This window comes from Nanorana parkeri, unplaced genomic scaffold (genome assembly GCF_000935625.1).
Source record: "Nanorana parkeri isolate BGI_ZX_2015 unplaced genomic scaffold, ASM93562v1 scaffold224, whole genome shotgun sequence".
Taxonomy (NCBI): domain Eukaryota; kingdom Metazoa; phylum Chordata; class Amphibia; order Anura; family Dicroglossidae; genus Nanorana; species Nanorana parkeri.
Genome location: NW_017306492.1, coordinates 532,157 through 552,032, shown reverse-complemented (window position 1 = coordinate 552,032; position 19,876 = coordinate 532,157). Strand labels below are relative to the sequence as shown.

Sequence of the window (19,876 nt, the reverse complement as noted above, 5' to 3'; positions counted from 1 at the left end):
TTTCTCCTCACTGTAGCAATGGTTACATTTATTTCCCTCCAGTGTTCTCTAGAATTGTTACATTGTATCTCTTGTTACTAAAGATCTATTTATTTTCTATGATCATCAGCTCCATCTAGTGGCCACAATGCAGAATTTTCCTGATTCACTCATGGTCATTATAACCTATTTTTACTATGACCCATAATAATTGAGGAGCATTCGACCGGAACAGAAAATAGCCCAAGAAGATTCGCCCATTCCACATAGAAATCAATGCTCAATAGTAGGGATGCACCTATACCGATTCTTTGGAGGCGGCTTCCTGGCCAATCAGGAAGCCGGGCAGCATGTAATGACTCACTGCCCGGCTTCCTGATTGGTTAGGAAGTTTGCCAATCAGGAAGCTGGGCGCCGTGTAATGACACTGCGCCTGGCTTTCTCATTGGCCGGGAATCCAGCTTCGTGCTCCCTCGTCACCTCATGACACGGCACCTGGCTTCCTGATTGGCCAGAAAGCCGGCTCCATGATTTCTTGTCACCTAGTGACGAGAAGCATGGGGACGGCTTCCCTGCCAATTGGAAAGCCGGGTGGCAAGTCATTACATGCCACCCGGCTTCCCGGCTAATCAGAGAGCCAGGTGGCGAGTCATTACACACCGCCTGACTTCCTTAATGGGACTTCCGGTATCGGTATTCAGTATCGGTGAGTACCGGGAAAAAAAATATCGGTACTTGATCCTGAAAAACCGGTATCGGTGCATCCCCACTTTATTGTATATACCAGGGGTAGGCAAACTCCTGAACGTCAGCTGTGGTGCAACTACAAATCCCATGAGCCATTGCAAGACTGACAGGCACAGGCATGACTCCCAGAGGCATGATGTGATTTGTAGTTTCACCAGAGCTGGAGGGTCTGCCTATCCCTAGTACATACATTCTTCAGCAGTAGCTTTTTATCCGTTGACAACAAATTTACGGTTATTATCCAATGACGTTGGACTCAGTTCACAAACCTTTAACACAAGAATAAGGGGCTTGTGACTCATTTTAAAATCTCATTGGCTCTCAGCTGATCTAATGGTCACACGGAGCACTTTTTGGAAATGAAAGAAGGTTACCCTGGTTTATTAGCCTGTGAAGTGAGTGTATTGTGCGCTAGGTCATGTGATGTGCCCGTGTAATGCAGTGCTGTCTGTGAGTAGGGACATTACACAATTCCTTGTCTGGCTTTGGCCACTTCACACATGCGGAGGCCCCTAATGGTTGTCTGCAGAGACGCTGTATAGAAGAGGGCGAGCACACCCACGCTCTCCTCTTACGGCTTTCTAAAGCTTTGTGTCCTTCTATGTCAATATGGATGTAATAGGACAATGAGACATGAATGGAAGTCCTCGTGTCAGGGACAGCAGACAACAATAAGCCACCAAGGCTGCTAATGGTGTTCAGGAACTTTTCTAAGTACTAAATCTCATGGCCGTGTCCCATGATTGCTTCCATTCAGCAATGTTTTCTGTACTGTGCTTTCTTCCTCTCAAGGAACTACAACTCCCAGTATGCAATGCTTCCAATAACAGAGGTCACCAACCTCATTTTTTTGGCCATTTCTTTTTTTTTTTCTTCATCAACAGGATGAAAGACTGTCCAGATGCACACATGGAGACCTGATATAATGTGCTTCAAGTGCCAAAACCACCACATGCACCCAACAGCAGGTACCTCCCGGCCACGGATGGTAGCAAACATTTCATCCTAGTGCACACTCCATCCCCCAAAACACAAATCGCTACTATATAAATCTTGACATTTTAAGCCAGACCTTGGCCCTGTCCCAGCTCCATATTTTCCCTGCACCACCTCCCTATTGGTGCTGCCCCTTATCCCTATTGGTCCTGCACCACCTCCCTATTGGCACTGCACCACCTCTCTATTGGTCCTGCCCCACCTCCCTATTGGTCCTGCACCAACTCCCTATTGGCCCTCTATCACCTCCCTATTGGCCCTGTACCACCTCCTTATTGGCCCTGTACCACCTCCCTATTGGCCCTGCACATCTGCATGCTCCTGCAGTTGCACATGGGCCCCCACAGTCAGCACATGACTGCTACATGTGCAGCAACACAACAAAGTTTTCAATCCGTTTCAGTTAAGTATAAGGACCTAAATTTCAAGGCCGGAAATGAAGCAACACAAACAATAAGATGAGAACTATTGCTGCCCAAGCCCCCAGCATCTCTCAAGCATCTGTTCAAAGATCCTCTGCTACAAACCCTTATTGATGCAGATTGCCAGCGTACCCAAACACCTGGCCACAGCGTGCCACAAGGGTGTTACCGCGATCCAAGCACGTGCGCGCGCGGCGATGTGATTCGAGGAGACGGAGGGAACAAGGGAGCACAGGGAGGGGAAAGACACAGAGAGAAACCAGGCAAAGCAGATGCCAATAATGAAGAGATTTATCTTGGTCCTGGCAGCCATACCGCGCGTCCTGGCAGCCCTGCATCGCGAGCTGGCACCGGGAGGAGCCACAGAGGATCTCGCCGATGATTTAGGAGATAAAAGAAGCACATTTTACTCCCACGGCGACTGGAAGATGCAGAGCTCGGCGGATGGTGCTGCTGACTTTGAAAAATGTTCCTGTTCCACCGGTGCTACGGAAAATCCTGACTGCTAGATTTATTGCCGAGAGCGCCAAGACATTCATACCTCGGCGGGCCTGATATTTAAGAACAGGGGTGGAAAGATGCAGATTGCTCGCTCGCCGGACTCCACAGCGCTAAGGCAGCAAAGCACACACACAAGAAAAAAAAGGCCCTAAAGCCGGTGTGAAGTTAAAAATAATACTGAAAAAGCGTATTGTCAATGACTGTCGAGGAATCACCATCAGGTCCCCGGCCAAATAATATTTAGGTTGCTCAGTAGGGACGACGCGGCGAGCTCGGAAAATAAATCAGGAGCTATCCAATTTATTTATTCGTTACGCTGCGGAGACAAGTTAGAGAACTCGGGCCGTATAACTTACAGGAAAACATGTCACGCGGCTCACCTGATACTCGCCATTAACCTTTCCTAACGCAACCCAAAATAGCATGCGTTGCTAAGCCCATTAATCTGCGGCGAGGTATCAGGCAAATTACATGAAAAGGGAGCGCTTGTTTTTTGTTTTTTTTGACCAGCCTTGGGCCCCTTTCACCGGGCTGATGTGCTGACGAGTAGGATCAGAATTGAAACAGATGTCACCTATCGGACGTCCGTTGCCTGTTCCGACCCATAGGCGTCCGCTGATATCTGTTCAGCTCCACAAAGGCAGACCTGGACGCAAACCTATTGCATTCGGCCTGGCCGCCATCCTGAACGGACCTGGGTGTAGTGACGCACATCTGTTTACATCTGCCCACCCTCAGGGATACATTGCAGTCCACGGGTAAAAAAATTGGCCTATAGGTGACCCCTGTGACAGGAGTCTTATCCTTAAAGCAGAACTCCGGGCACAAATTTAATTAGCCCTTACAGTGAGGCTACCCCCCGTACTCGTCGATACCGAGTACCGATACTGATGCTTCCGCTGCCATGGAGCCGGCTTCCTGGGCAATTTGGTTGCCCAAGAAGCTGCCTCCATGTTGGGTGGCTGGCTTCTGATTGTGCTAGGCCGGGAAACTGACTTCCCAGCCAATCAGCATGGAGTCGGCCTCCCAGCCAATCAGGAAGCCAGGCGGCGAGTAATGACCCGCCGCCCAGCTTCCTGATTAGCTGGAAAGCTGGCTTCCCAGCCAATCAGCATTGAGCCGACTTTTTGGCCGGCTTGATGCTGATTGGCCAGGAAGCCGGCTTCCCAGAAGTGGTACTTGTCAATCTTTTTAACAGATCAAAAGTATCTTGGCATGTGCCTGTCATCCTCATCAGTCTCTTGTAACATGGTAACAGTCCCCAGAACCATCTTGTTCCATGTTGACAGTCCTCAGTAGCCTCTTGTAACTTAACAATTGTTTCCAGCAACCTCTTGTAACAGTGCTTAGCAGTCTCCTATCGCAGGTTAGCAGTTGCCTAGTGTAACATGGAAATAGTGCTCACCAGTCCCTTTTCACATATTGGCAGTACTCATCAGTCTCTTGTAACAGCAATAGCCTTTAACAATTTCTTAGCAAGTGTCTGCCATCCTTAGCAATCTCCTGTAGCCTGGAAATAATAGCGGCAGTCTCTTGTCACATAATGAAATTTATCAGCAGTGTATCACCAGGTGGTGGCAGTCCACGGGGGTCTATCATTATATAAGTATAGTCCTCAACAGTTTTGTCACATTTTGGCAGCCCTTAGTAGTTTCCTGTAACATTAGGATTTTCCTTTGCGGTATCTGGTAACCTGGGAATGGTCCTCAGCAGTTTCTTGCTACATGTTGGCACTCCTCAGTGGTCTGCTGTAACATGGAAATCGCCCTCAGTCGTCTATTATTACATGCCACCAGTCTCTAGTACTGTGGCATCTCTCTTATAAGATAACAGTATCCTAACCGGGCTTCCAGTCTCAGCAAGTTGGGTCCAAATGAAACTACAACCATCAGGTTGCAGTAGCTAACCCCCCTACTCCCAAAAAAATGACTTCAATGTGAAGCCTCGTATGAAAGCTGCCTTCTCTGACCCCCGGGACACATGCCAACGCCAGGGTGATGAAGTCCGTTATTGTGAAGCTGACAGAACTCAGGTTCACTGACCCAGAAATGTTACACTCAGTTCTAATTTGTGTGAGGCTTCCTTTAAGGCAGAAATCAAATCCAGCTGAATCGGGGGCAGAGCTCCGGAGTTTAATGGCTCCATTTGCTCCCTCAAGTCGCTGGCGGATCTTCAGCCTGTAGAGGTGGAGAGTGTTAACAGGTCACTTGTGAGCTCCGGATTCTGCTGGTAACACCATGCTCGCTGCCAACCTGCCGACAAAGAGGCCTTTCACCGAAGCCCTGAGCAAGCCAGAGCAGGCACTTGTGCCGGCCTTAGTCAGACTCACATACTGAAAAATAAAACCTTACAGGCATCCCAAACGTGAGCCTGAAGTGTTTAAAGGTTCACTCCAGTCCGGCTGTTGGATTTTGCATTCAAGCTAACTCTCTGATTGACAATTTTCCTCCTGGTATCCATCTGCTGCAGAGACAATGCCAAACGTTTGTGGACTTCTGATCATCACCCTTACATGAACTTGCTGGACATCCCATCCCATTCCAATCCCATGTCAACTAATATGGAGCCGATGATCCCCACTCCCACCATTGTGCCTATAAAAGCCTCCACTCATCTGGGAAGGCTTTGCACAAGATTTTGGAGTTTGTTCCCATTCTGCCAAAAATGCATATACTGATGATGTAAGAGAAGACCTGGCTTGCCATTGGCATCCCAATTCAACCCAAATATGTTCAGTAGGGTTGGAGTCTGGGCTATGTATGGGCCACTCGTGTTCCTCCACAACAAACTGGTCAAACCAAGTCTATATGGATCTGATTATGTACACAGGGGTAGAGTCGTGCTGGAACAGAAACGTGCAGGTAGCATTAACAGTCCCCTTCACACCTGGACTGAATAATTAAAGTGGTGTCCACATACCTTCGGCATATACCCTGTTTCCCCAAAATTAAGACCTACCTGAAAATTAAGACCTAGTACCATTTTTGGGAATTGCTAAAATATAAGATCTACCCCAAAAATAAGATCTAGTTGTGACCATTCCCAGGGCCGGTGGTGGCATAAGGGGGAACTTGAAGAGCCGTGGGGGAGAATCAGCTGTGCCAACAAAGCCAGCGCTAGAGGAAGCAAGTCAGCAGCGCAGAGAGCAGAGCCGCATAAGCCGATGCTTCCTCTATAGCGCCGGCTCCTGTGTGAAGTCTTCCTCTATAGCTCCGCCTGTGTGAAGTCTATAGTGAAAGTGCGCTTCGCTCATTTTGGTTACCTATGATGGTCTACAAACCTTTGACCATATAGTGTAAGTTCTTTTGGTTGTTGGCATTCATATCTTTTAAATTGGAGCCTGTGGAAACACAGCTTGGTGTGTTCCCCGATTCCAGCACCGCCCTCTCTCTAAACACACAGTAGTGCATTGGATGCAGGTTGCACAGCAATGCATTGTGTGACAATAGGCTGCAGTTCTATTTAAAAGTTCTGTAGGAAAACCTGCTGAGTCTTCTCTCCAATAGAACACTTGTAAACTCAAAGGACAGGTGCCATTGCTGTACTTTTTGCCTTAAGCATAATTACACCTTTTCCAAATCGGCAGCTCACTAATGTTTCTTAAGCTGGTCATACACTGCTTGAATTTTGGGCAAGCCCTGCTGACATGAGCATCAACACCCCTCCTTTCGACGAAAGTAAAATTTTATTGATTTTTGTTAATGAATCGATGCCAAAAATTCTCAGGTTGAGGACTTCTGACAGCGGCACACCCGCCACTGTCAGAATCCAATAACCTTGTGGGAAGATTCCCCCATCCACTTTAGTATATGGTCAGTTTTACTTTTCTTTCTCAACTGCTCGGTTAAAGACCAACTCCAGCCCAAACTTTGTTAGTTTTGGAAAACGTAAGGAAGAATCTCTGCCAAGTTTGTATTTCTGTCTGCCATCCATCTTAGGAAATTCCTCCGGTCTTCTGTTCCAGTAAAACCCTTTGTGTGAGGGTAAGGGCTCATGTAAACGTGCATTGTTTTCTGTTGTCGAAAACGCACGTCAAGCACTTGCCAGCCAATTCCCACTGACTTCACTAGAGTAGTGTACATGACAGCTTAGAAACTGTTTGAGTTGCTTTGCATTTCTTTGGACGCGGCATGTCCTATGGAGCTGCATTTGAAGTGTAAGCACAGCGCAGCCTTTTCTTATTAAGCACCGCAATTTCCATTCAATGGCAAGCATTTAAAGAGGAACTCTGGGAAAATCTAAACTTACTTGCAGTGGGGCAAAGTGCTCATTTTGTCTAGGGGCTCAAATATAGAAGTTTTATTCATTAGATCCTCTGTCCCATGGCAGTCGGCACTCACCTCTCTCACCCTCCGCTCCGGCTAAGGAACGTCCCTTGGGTTGCCTTCTGGCTTCCTCAGGGGAGTCTCGAAATGTTCATGCAGCGTCATACCTCCGATGTGAAAGTGGGGGACACTGATGTAAAGGGGGCCTCTGATTTGAAGAGGGTTTCCCAGTGTGAGAGGGGGGACCATGATGTGAAAGTAGAGGACTCTGATTTGAAGGGGGGCCTCTGATTTGAAGAGGGTTTCCTAAAGTGAGAGTAGGGGACTCTGATGTGAAGGGGGGCCTCTGATTTGAAGAGGGTTTCCTAAAGTGAGAGTAGGGGACTCTGATGTGAAGGGGGGCCTCTGATTTGAAGAGGGTTTCCTAAAGTGAGAGTAGGGGACTCTGATGTGAAGGGGGGCCTCTGATTTGAAGAGGGTTTCCTAAAGTGAGAGTAGGGGACTCTGATGTGAAGGGGGGCCTCTGATTTGAAGAGGGTTTCCTAAAGTGAGAGTAGGGGACTCTGATGTGAAGGGGGGCCTCTGATTTGAAGAGGGTTTCCTAAAGTGAGAGTAGGGGACTCTGATGTGAAGGGGGGCCTCTGATTTGAAGAGGGTTTCCTAAAGTGAGAGGGGGGGGGACTCTGATGTAAATGGGAGCTTCTGATTTGAAGAAGGTTTCCTAGTATGAGTGGGGGACGGACTCTGATGTGAAGGGGACTTCTGATTTGAAGAGGGTTTACTAGCATGAAAAGGGGAACTCTGATGTGAAAGAAGAGGACTCTGATGTAAAGGAGGGGGGATCTGATTTGAAGAGGGTTTCCTAGTGGGAGATGGGGGATCATGATGTGAAAGTAGGGAACTCTGATGTGAAGGGGGGCCTCTGATTTGAAGAGGGTTTCCTAGTGGGAGATGGGGGATCATGATGTGAAAGTAGGGAACTCTGATGTGAAGGGGGGGCTCTGATTTGGAGAGGGTTTCCTAAAGTGAGAGTAGGGGACTCTGATGTGAAGGGGGGCCTCTGATTTGAAGAGGGTTTCCTAAAGTGAGAGGGGGGGGGACTCTGATGTAAATGGGAGCTTCTGATTTGAAGAAGGTTTCCTAGTATGAGTGGGGGACGGACTCTGATGTGAAGGAGACTTCTGATTTGAAGAGGGTTTACTAGCATGAGAAGGGGAACTCTGATGTGAAAGAAGAGGACTCTGATGTAAAGGAGGGGGGATCTGATTTGAAGAGGGTTTCTTAGCGTGAGAGGGGGGACTCTGATGTAAATAGTGTGAGGCTTTTTGATTGTGTTCTTACGTAGGGACTCCCCTTAAAATTCATGCCAGGCCCCTGTCTGGGATAAGGCTCTGGTATGGATTTTGGAGGGACCCCACGTCATTTTATACATTTACAGTTTTTACATTATAGATCGGGACGTCTCAAGATTTTGTTTACCTTTGAAGGGTGCCATAGCTGAAAAAAGATTGAGAGACGCGGCTTTAAGATACAATTTTTGAAAAGTTCAGCTCCCACTTTTACAAAAAAAGAAAACTTTCCCATGAAGTCCGTCGGTGCCTTTAAATTCAACAGGGAATATTCCCGGGGCTGCAGCGGAGGCATAAGTTGCATAACGTTAGCCCCGCGCCCTCGCTGGCTCCGTATTGTATACAAACACGCGGCGGATCGGCAACAATCCGCGTATTCATGTGCAGCTAATAAAGCCATTTGCTTTCTAGAGTAGAGCCGGAGAGGGGAGAGAAGAGAGCTTATCTCATGCAGAGTCACGATCGTTCAGAGCCGCCTAATTGAATTTCAGGGCCAGGAGCATTGCACAACACGTGACGCGTCTCCAGTGAAGCGCGGTGCCAGACACTGCGGGCGTTACATAATCACATGCTGTTGTTGCCGGCTGATTTGGGGGGGCAGCCTCGTTCGCCTCATCGACTTGGCAGTCTAACGTCTCCTCCAATCGTGCCCCAAGGCCCGAAATCCGCACACCCCTCTTCACATGTGCAGTCACATGTCAGGTGGTGGTGGTGGGGTTGGGGGGGGGCTGCGCACAGCGGCAAGCGAGGATGAGAACAAGACTCTGTGTTTTCCATGAACTGAGAAACGCGAAGGGGGGTAGGTTGTCTAATCACCGGGAGGGATTCGAGACGGAGCGGGGAGGCTGGAGATATAAAGGAGAGACGGAACGTGGGGTGGTCGCGGAGGGTAGCGCCTGGAGGGAGACGGGAATAAAGAACGGCGAGTAGAAGGCACGTGTGGGATCTTTAAAGTGGAAAGAGGGAGAAAATAAACAACCTTCTTTATGAAAGCGTCTGAAGAAAAGAGACAGACACCGGCAGTCGGGGGCAATATACCCGGCCCGGGGAAAAATAAAGATATCTGGTGATAGATGGCTATCCCGGGATTCATAGCCGCGTTTGTCTATATATGATTATTATTTCTTCCTTTGCATAAATCAACCGCTTTATTCTTATTCTGCGTGTAAAGTGTTAACTCACCTCAAAGGAACTCTGAATCTACATCACCAGCTAATACGTTCCATTTACATATCTGCTTAAAGCTGAACAAATAGCTATCTACATAAATAAAATACTTATAAAGGGAGCTGTTCTGCCAAAGAATTTGTACTTCTGTCCATCCAGTCCTGAGATTTACACACAGCTCTGCCACACAGCATAGACCTGCCTGGCAGGCATGGGAGGGGAGCTGAATTTTCTTGTTCACGTTCACTCCACGCCCTGTGATGGACAGTGAGTGACCAGTGACGCCATATTCAGTGCTTCCCGATGCAGTTCGTGCCCGGAACGCACTGGATCGCATACATGAAGCTGGGCCACGTTCTCGGGCTTGTCAGTGCCATTCAAATCAATGGCACCGCAGACACGACAACCCCCCGCAATGCATTTGACCGCACCAGAATGCGAGGTACAGGAGTGCCCTCAGTCCCAGTGCAGTGCTGCTGCATGCATTATGTGTGTGTGCTAGTAAGCTGTGTGTGTCTCCATCAATGCACAGGGACAGCAAGGCAAGACACTCCCCTGCTCACCAATCCTCCTCTCTTCTCCAAGCTAGTAGGTGGACACCTGCTGGAGACTGCTCTGTCCCTTGTGATCTTGTACTGGACAGGAAGTTCAGGCAAGCCGAGCTGAGAGAGTTGGAGATCCTTGGAAAAATGATGACTGTAAGTGCTTGGGCAACAATCTAAAGAAATACTTTGTTGGGCATTGTATATTCGTTTGATCTTGATACATTATTGAAAAGGGTTGAAGAGCTTAATACAACTTTAACCAGCACCCTGTGACAATAGTCATCACTGGCTCTCATTTCCAATGACAGGGTCTCTTTAATGTCGCTCTGAACACTTCTTGCACCTTCTGCTCCAGTTTACTCCTAACCTCTCACATTGTAATTTCCAGAAGTCGTAATGAGTTTTAAACTCGTCCAGAAGATGATTAGACAGTCACTTTCTCCCCCTGCATAGAGGCCCTTTTAGCATTAATGTTAATTACAATAAATTAATATGTATATAATCCAACCGCAGCCATAAAATTTTACGGCGGAAAACGCTCGCAGGAAATGAGGCCACGTTTTATGAGTTTAGAATAAATATATTTTAGGAAGAGATGACATCCTCTAAGTAGATAAAATGCACGGGGGGCACTTGCTGTCTGTCCACCCCAAGGCGATCGCCAACCATGCCGCTCTGCTGCTCAATCTGGAGAGATTTCTTATTTTGACACAAAAAGCCGTTTTTTGAAATATATTATTTTTATTCGAAATCCAAAAGAGATCCAATAGGTGCTGAGACTTCAGACTTCAGTTCCTATGGTGTAAGGGCCAGTTCACACCACAATGCATGGTGCATGATGGCATATATATCCGTCGGAAATTGAGATTGCATCACATCAAGCAGAAGGGAAAGAGATGCAAAGCACTCTGGGAATCCGGGAAGTTGGTGAAAGTGATGGGCAGATGGAAGGCAGCACTCACTACATAAAATACATTTTTCATGTCAACTTTAATTGTATTATCAAAAACAACTCTTGTTTGGATTCCTATTACAATGCTGATGTTATAATAGGAGAGGATATGCTGGGACCTTAGAAATCATTTAATGCTTCATAAAAGACATTCATTGTGTTTCGGGGGCCAAAAACACTCCCCCCTTCATCAGGCCTTAAATTATAGTGGGAACGTTGATTGGAAAGCTTTCACTGGTATTAGTGACTCTTTTGTTCCAGTAACACCATCCCTACACAGAATAATACAGGAAGCCCTATTTAATTCCAATCAAGTCTCTCTCTATATCTTAAGGCCTGATGAAGTGGGAGTGTTTCTGACCCCCGAAAAGTGTTGGATGTCTTTATGTGTGAACCAATAAAGGGATTCGGACTCTTTTACTATCTGCTCTGGTGCTCCCTCTTTTGGTGCATGCTTTGAATTCCTATCAGGGAGTCTTGAATGCTGACTAAAGTCTGTTCTGTGAAGAGTTGACATCTCGGAGGATTCAGGAGGAAGAGCTCAACGATCCTAGTAATATACCTAGCCTACGGCCATTACACTAGTTCTTGGCGATTTTATAGAATGGGACCTCTTATTGCTGAGAACAAGCATCAGTCCTGTAGCTCCTCTGTAAGTGTCCCTATGATGTAAACTGTCGCTGATACTAAACCCTCTCCTTGCCTGAACCCTTAACATAAACCCTAAAAAAGAAAAAGAAAACAAAATATAAACATCCTCCCGTCCCAAAACCCAATTTTCCCAAACGGCGCCACCTTTTATCATTAAAAACCCATCCCACTGACTTTGCCTAGGCTGAGATGATGTCATCAGTCTGCTGCAGGCAAGAGGAAGCATTTCCTCAGTCTCCTCTCCCTCAGTGATCAGTCTGCAACATTGTAACTTTGTAGCAATCACAAGGTGAGAGGCTGCAGCTGATCTGTGTCAGACATTTGTGTCATCTCTAAGCCAGCATCTCAATCCAAGAAGTGGATAGACTCTGGAAAATGCCTGAACTAAGATGGCTCCGTCCTGCTGGAGAGAAATGTTGCTGAGATGGAAACAATGAACATACATACAGTTAGCCTATCAAATCCTCTCCCCAGAGCTACTTCTCCACAGAATCCCCATCACGTACGATGCTTTTAAAATGTAGTTTGTAAACATTACACAGAGCAGAATTAAAATTGTGCCACCTTGTCAACAATTTCACTTTCTCTAATACTAAAGAAGTACTCCAGGCAATCTAACAATTAACCCTTTGCAGTGGGATTACCCCCACGCTGCAAGGGTTAACTGCTCGTTTTGTCTAGGGGGCTCAAATATTGAAAATATGCTCGGCTGATCCTCGGTGCTGCGGCGGTCAGCGTTTACCTTTCCGCTCTGGCGGTAGAATGGCCCTCGGCATCCTCACGTCCTACGCAACTGCATTAAATGTGATGACAGCACGGGACCTTAGACTGACGGAGCCCAGGGTAGAAGAAGCTGCGGGGCCCATTCCAACAGCCAGGTGGGACCGAGGATCAGGTGAGTATGTTTTCTTTATTTTAACCCCTAGACCATCCTGTGATCAGTTCCCACCATTGATAATCTCTGTCTATAGCAGGGGTGGGCAACTCTAGCCCTCCAGCTGTTGTGGAACTACAAGTCCCATGAGGCATTGCAAGACTGACAGTTACAGGCATGACTCCCAGGGACAAAGGCTAACTTGCCCACCCCTGCCCAACACAAAAACGATTGATTAACCCTTGCAGTGCAGGGGTGGTCCCATTGCAAGGGTTAATCTCCAGACTGCCTGGAGTTCTTTAAACTTCTTTACCCATTGCCTGCCATTGCTCACATCAATTACTGCATCACCATGCTCATTCTACAGATGTGTATGGATCTCAAGAGCTGAGCAACCCTCTTTTGTTAGAAGCTGCTCTTTATTTCAACCTCTCATCCATGATTCACTTGGTATTAAAAAAACAGAAGCATTCAATGATTGAGTTAGACCATATGTATGACATATTTCAGGCCTTTTATTATGAGTTCACATGAACTCATAATAAAACAGGATTTACTTTAAAATTTGCCTCGCTTTTAAACTCTTCTCTTTTCTATTGTAAAAAGAAGTCAAAAATGTTTTAAAAAGTCAAAATTACCGAACGCGCTGCCGACCTGCCGGCAGGAATTCTCAGCACAGAGCATGTTTTTCCTCTTCTGCCTGCACAGGATTTTGCACACTTCGATCCGTCTTCCCAGAAAAGATTTCAGCTTGCTGGAAATCGGAGTGACAAGTGATCGAGTAATGTGCGACAGAAGAGAGATTACAGTAAGAGGCGTGCTGACGCAGCAACGCTGCCCGAACCAGGACTCGGCGCTCGCAGGGAAATGATTCTCTTACATAACATGTCATGGGGACAGCCAAGGCCAAATCACGAGCACTTACAGCAGAGATCGCTGATCTCACGTGCACCGCAACCAGGAGATGTGAATAAACACTATTTCCTGGAAGTGATAATACTGGTGGAGTGTATCTAAAACAACTGTGTAGAGTGTGGTAGGATCAGAACCTCTGTCTGGTTTTACTTTTTATCTTGTAAATGAAGTGCTGAGAGAGATAGGCTGGCCACCTCCTAAAAAGAAATGTGTATATATGTCTGCTTGTGTGTATTATTATCATACGCAAACAGTTTTGGTTTGCCCAGGTTTTGATTTCTTCGGGGTGAGCTGAGCAGTGGAGTCACTGTTGGGAGGGGGAGCTGAGCTGCTAAATCAATGTTGGGAGGGGGAGCTGAGCTGCTAAAAATCAATGGTGGAAGAAGGAGCTGACCTGCTAAATCAATGCTGGGGGCGGGGGGGAGCTGGGCTGCTGAGATACTGATGGGAGTGGGAGCTGAGATACTGATGGGAGTGGGTGCTGACCTGCTAAATCAATGCTGGGGGGAGCTGAGCTACTGATATACTGATGGGAGGGGGATCTGAGCTGCTGAGATACTGATGAGAGGGGGAGCTGATGAGCTGCTCAGATACTGATGGGAGGGGGGAGCTGAGCTGTTTAGATACTGATGGGAGGAGGAGCTAACCTGCTAAATCAATGCTTGGGGGTGGGGGGATAGGCTGAGCTGCTGAGATAACGATGGGAGGGGGGGAGCTGAGCTGCTGAGATACTGATGGGACGGGGGAGCTGAGCTGCTGAAATACTGATGGGAGGGGGAGCTCAGCTATTAAGTCGCTGCTGGAAGGAGGAGCTGAGCATCTAAGACACTACAGGAGGGGACAGCTGAGCTGCTCAGATACTGATGGAAAGGGGGGTCAGCTGCCGAGTCACTCTTAGGAGGGGGAAGAAGGAAGAGCTGAGCTGCTAAGACGCTGTTGGGAGCGGGGACAGAGGGAGCTGAACAGTAGAGTCACTACTGGGAGGGGAAAGCAGGAGATTTGAACTGCTAAGATCTAAACTCAAAAAACTTTCATGTTTCTGCTGTGTACTTTTGATGGATTGATGCTTGTTAAGATTATGTTAATACGTAATTGTCCATAGCCTAGTCACACCTTCACTTTAAAGCACCCTTCTGCTACAGTTTGGGAATGTTAAATACAAACCATTAGGTAGCGCGGGACACCTTCTCAGCCCAGTGGCAGGTCTTGGCAGTTGTGTATGAATATGGGAGCCAACACAAATGTTTGACCATGACACTCAGCAATATCCTGTGAAAGAATCCAGGTCGGAATAATGGAAACCACACATGCGCAGGTACTAAAAAAAATGACTTTTCATAATGGTTATGTCTTCAGCTATATGAACCTACCTCTATTCCTTTTTTTATAATAATTGCCCTTAACCCTGCACACCAGCTAGAATTTAAAAATTAAGAAGATTGCAGATGTAACTGCGTTGGCTCCTGAACTTAGGGAAGGGGAACAGCACCTAGCTGCAGCTCAGTCCGCTTCATGCTTCAGGTCATGGAAAGGGCAGTACATAGATATCAGCCACTTCCTTTTTAGTATGAATAGCACTTGCTGGCTGCAAGCAAAAATTATTTTACAGGTAGAGAGGGGAAGTTATAACAACTTTTTATTATTACTTCTTCTTCTACCACAGTGTGGGAAAGTACAAGCAGTTTCGCAGTGACCCAGTAATGCACAATGATCTCTTCCAACTGACCGAGAACTGGAACATCTATATCAGACTCCGAGCTGTCTCCAGACAATTGCCGCTGAGCTACACCGGGACAGATGGAGAGACAGCGGCCACTAGTGGCCAGTCCAATTACTACAGATAAAAAAAACCAGGAGAAAACTTTTCAACAACTTTCTATTTATATTTTTATTTATTTCTACTTTATAAAGGCCTGGGGGTGCTGCATACAAAAGAGATGAACCTGTGAATTTGGTGTATTTGATTTTTTGTGGTGAAAATGTAGATTTATTCAATCTTCACAATTCATTATTTAAATACAAGCATTGTATGTACCTAATTCTCATTTGGCATCAGCCTTTTGCAGTTCACGTACTATAGCGTCCAGGCCAGAAGAGGGAAAATCAGCACACGGAGCCAATAAGGTGTGCATGCTCATAGGCTAACAAGGAACTTACTGAGAGCAGAGTGATAGAGATGAGCTTATCAGTCTTGCTGCTTCTCCTTTCACATCCAGTCCAGTAACAGGCTAAGGGAGGGACAAGACCTGTAAGTGTTACTGAAATGCAACAGAAAAAAATCAGATCTCCTCCGTGCCAGACAGGACTGTCTGTTTTGCCAGGAGTGTGTAAATGTCAGGACTGGATGGACAGACATAGAAACCCCTTGACAGGTAAAAAAAAAGTATCCTCACATGTATTTTATCTGTGTATTTAGCTAGGGCTGTTCAGATACCAAGTACCCTACTTGGTAGAAGTACAGGTACAGATACTTTTCCAGCTCCAAGACTAGACTAGAGAACAAATTTAGGAGGCAGCTGTTATTTTTAAGGAGCATACTGGGCTCCTGGGATTTGTGCATCTCTGTTTTGTTGCAGACCGTGCAATGCTCAGAGAAATTGCAAAAAGCCCCAAGAGTTACATCTTGGAATGTACAGGTCTCAGTTAGCATGTTAAATATTAAAGTTCATAACAATTAGTACAATTAGAGAAATATGCTTTGTTTGGAAGGGTTGCCAGGAGAACGTCACTTCTCTCTAAAGAGAACATGGCAGCACGGCTTAGGTTTGCAAAGCTGCATCAGAACAAACCACGGAACTTCTGGACTAATGTCCGTTGGAAAGACGAGACCAAAGTGGAGATATGGGCTACAATGCACAGTGCCACGTTTGGTGAAAACCAAAACACAGTACATCAGCACAAACACCTCATGCCAACTGTCAAGCACGCTAGCGAAGGGGTGATGATTCTGAAAGCTTGGGCAAAATTGGGTCATGCAGCAGGACAATGATCCCAAGCACCGCAGCAAATCAGAATGGCTGAAAAAGAAAAGAATCAGGGTGGTGCAATGGCCTAGTCAAAGTCTAGACCTCAACCGAATTGAAATGCTGTGGAGGGGCCTAACGAGAGCTGTGCATAAATAAATGACTGCAAACCTCAATGAACTGAAGGCCACAACTCCTTCACAACGATGTAATAGACTGATAAAGTTATACAGAAAACCATTACTTCAAGTTATTGCTGCTAAAGGTGGTTCTACAAGCCATTGAATCATGAGGTGTGCTTAGATTTCCACACATGGCTTCTACATGGTGGCTTTATGTTTGTAACATCAATAATGACACGGTGTAATATGTCATATGTTGTTGTTGTTCATCTGAGGTTGTATTCACCAGATCATTTTGATTATGTCCTGATATGTAAAACCATAGGATTCAAACAGGGTGTACTTTCTTTTTCACATTCTTTGTGCTTTATAAAAGTCGATTCCATACCTGCTCAGCGAAGCTGTCTTTTTTGTCCAACATTTCACGTAACGTCTGCAGGATTTTGATACAAAGTTTCTCCTCCTTCTCCATCAGCTTCTTCGTGTGATTAATCAACCTGTGAAATTGAACATATTATCTTTTCAGCAGAACATTCATGAGTCGTTTTGCAATTGCTGTTCAGCCCAAGAGAGGAGATTAAACTTCTCCTGCAGGATGTGATTTTTTAATTCATAATAGCGAACATGTGGTGATAAAGTACTGGAAGGCCAGTGTGCTCCTTCCTCTATCTAACTCTCCTCTCCTGATATACTCTGCTCTGCTGGAGGAGTCTGCTCCTTCCTCTGTATCACTCTCCTCTCCTGATATAAGGTACTCTGCTCTGCTGGAGGACTCTGCTCCTACCTCTGTATCACTCTCCTCTCCTGAAATACTCTGCTCTGCTGGAGGACTCTGCTCCTTCTCTGTATCACTCTCCTCTCCTGAAATACTCTGCTCTGCTGGATAACTCTGCTCCTTCCTCTATCTAATTCTCCTCTCCTGATAAGCTCTGAACTGCTGGAGGACTCTGCTCCTTCCTCTACCTAACTCTCCTCACCTGATAAGCTTTGCGCTGCTGGGGGACTCTGCTCCTTCCTCTATCTAATTCTCCTCTCCTGATAAGCTTTGCTCTGCTGGGGGACTCTGCTCCTTCCCCTACCTAACTCTCCTCTCCTAAAAATACTCTGCACTGCTGGAGGACTCTGTAACTTCCTCCATCTAACTCTCCTCTCCTGATATACTCTGCTCTGCTGCAGGACTCTGCTCCTTCCTCTACCTAACTCTCCTCTCCTAAAAAATACTCTGCACTGCTGAAGGTCTCTGCTCCTTCCTCTAACTCTCCGCTCCTGATATACTCTGCTCTGCTGCAGCACTCTGCTCTTTCCACTATATCTAACTCTCCTTTCCTGAAATACTCTGCACTGCTGGAGGACACTATTGATTTCTCTATCTAACGCTCCTCTCCTGAAATACTCTGTGCTGCCAGAGGACTCTGCTTCCTCTATCTAAAGTAGGCTTTACACTGTGCAAATTTTGTCCAGTTCTTGATGAACCTGCCGAAATTCACACAGTGGATGCCTCTATTGGCACCCTTCCGTCCGGCATCCCTTGATCAGCTGATCGAATGAGCAGTTTGGAAAATCTTTGGCCAAACGAAGCTGCAAGTCAGTCAGCCAATCAGCTGCAAGCTCCGTTAGGGTATTCTGACAGCAGTTGGTGACCACTGTGGGAATACATTGCAAAGCAGCAGGGGATTCCTCCACCAACGCTCATAAACGTTGATGGCGGAATCTGTTAGATTTTCCTTGTTCAGCTTGCAGGTTGAACAAAGAAAATACAGCCTTGTATACCCAGCTTAACTCTCCTCTGCTCGGCTCCTTCCTCTATCTAACGCTCCTCTCTTGTTATACTGCTGCTGGAGGCCTCTTCGTAATTCACTTCTACATGATTTTTTTTACACAGCCGTACATCGGGTATATGGGTAGATCTCCTATCTTACCATCATTTTGAGGAAAAACAAACTAACCTAACACAGAAAAAGAAACATTTTCCATCACAAAAAAAGGAAAGACCTACTTAGACATGAAGGCCCCACAGCGGATCCGAGCATCGCTTCCTTCAGGGAAGAGTAGTTCAGGGCTGTGCAGGACATCGACAAGGACTGAGAACTCCGCCAACACCATGGGACTGAACTGGTGCTCCAACGAGGCCACAACATCCTGAAAATAGAACAACAGAGGGTAAGGCCAACATTTCCACAAAGGGAGGTTTATTTTCAGAATTCAGCTGTAGGCCCACCCACATGAAGGACAATATCACAGGTAATTGTAAGCACCTATCAAGGTAGGTATGCAAGCGGAACAAAAGATTAATTAGATATTAATCTTAAATCTCAATAAAAATTAAAACGGGAGCTCTTTGCCATCATGTGTACTAAAATGAATTCCCGAGCTGCTTCATGTAACCTAGATCACATGCTTTCTGGCTATCAGAAGCAGCATGGTTCAGTACAAGGGACAGCAGAGTCCACTGATTTCAATGAAAAGAAAAAAGTGCATATGAATGAGAGCGCCACAAACGTATGAAAGGTCCAGTAAACCTTTAATAATCGTAGTGCAAAGTTTTACAATCAACACGTTTTGGGGGTTCAACAATTTCCCTTTCAACAGGGCTTATTAAACGATGCTTTCTGCCAGACAGGGTCTGTCTCATTGAAATCAGTAGAAGATAGTTATCTGTGGATCGCTGGACTACACGGGTATATATGACCTAATAGGGTCTTCCAAGGCTGCTCTCTATCATCGGTGGAGTAATGGGCAAAAGAGCTAGGTCTTTTGTCCAGTACTCCATCGAGCATCGTTATTATAAGCCCTGATGAAGGGGGATTTGTTGAACCTCCAAAACACATTGGCTGTCTTTTTATGTATTTTGCACTACAATCATTAAAGTTTGAATGGACCTTTCTTACATTTGTGGCGCTCTCACTCATTTGCACTTTTTTATTATTATATTGGGCATCCAGTAAATATTCCCAAGAGCAGCCTTGGAAGACCCAAGACCTCATTAGGTCATATGTACCCGTGTAGTCCAGCTCTCCCCTCTCACTGTATACACGGAGCGGCAGGGTTACTTTTAACCCTGCCGCTCTGCTCACCGCTCTCCATCCTGAAGACAGCGGCGGCCAGCGAGGAGAGGACGGAGCCAGCATGCAGAGAGGTAAGTGCAGGGGCGGCGGGGGGAGGACGGAGTCGGGAGCAGCATGCAGAGAGGTAGGTGCGGAGGGTGGGGGGGCGGACGGACCGGCTGCAGTCTAATTACAGGTGATCTTGGCGACATCGCCCAGATCACTTGTAAACAAACAAGTGGCTTCCCCGTTCTACATTTAGCCCTGCTTGTGCAAAGCAGGGCTAAATGTAGAAAACAAATTACCGTCCGGAACTCCATGTTCAAACCTGTGCCGCCCCGAGGCCGGGCCTCGGTGGCCTTGTCGGGAATACGGCCCTGCCCC

General features: G+C 46.5%; 1 protein-coding gene across 3 annotated transcripts in view; it reads right to left on the bottom strand.

Annotated features, from left to right (window-relative positions):
* ITPR2 (inositol 1,4,5-trisphosphate receptor type 2) overlaps positions 1-19,876 on the bottom strand; it is a 263,467-nt gene that overhangs the window by 87,403 nt on the left and 156,188 nt on the right. For all 3 annotated transcript variants that reach the window (XM_018556081.1, XM_018556080.1, XM_018556082.1), the window contains exons 36-37: positions 18,445-18,587; positions 16,837-16,945 (exon numbers count right to left, since the gene is read on the bottom strand). In XM_018556081.1, coding sequence (XP_018411583.1) covers positions 16,837-16,945; positions 18,445-18,587 — 252 coding nt within the window. The remainder of the gene's footprint in view (positions 1-16,836; positions 16,946-18,444; positions 18,588-19,876) is intronic.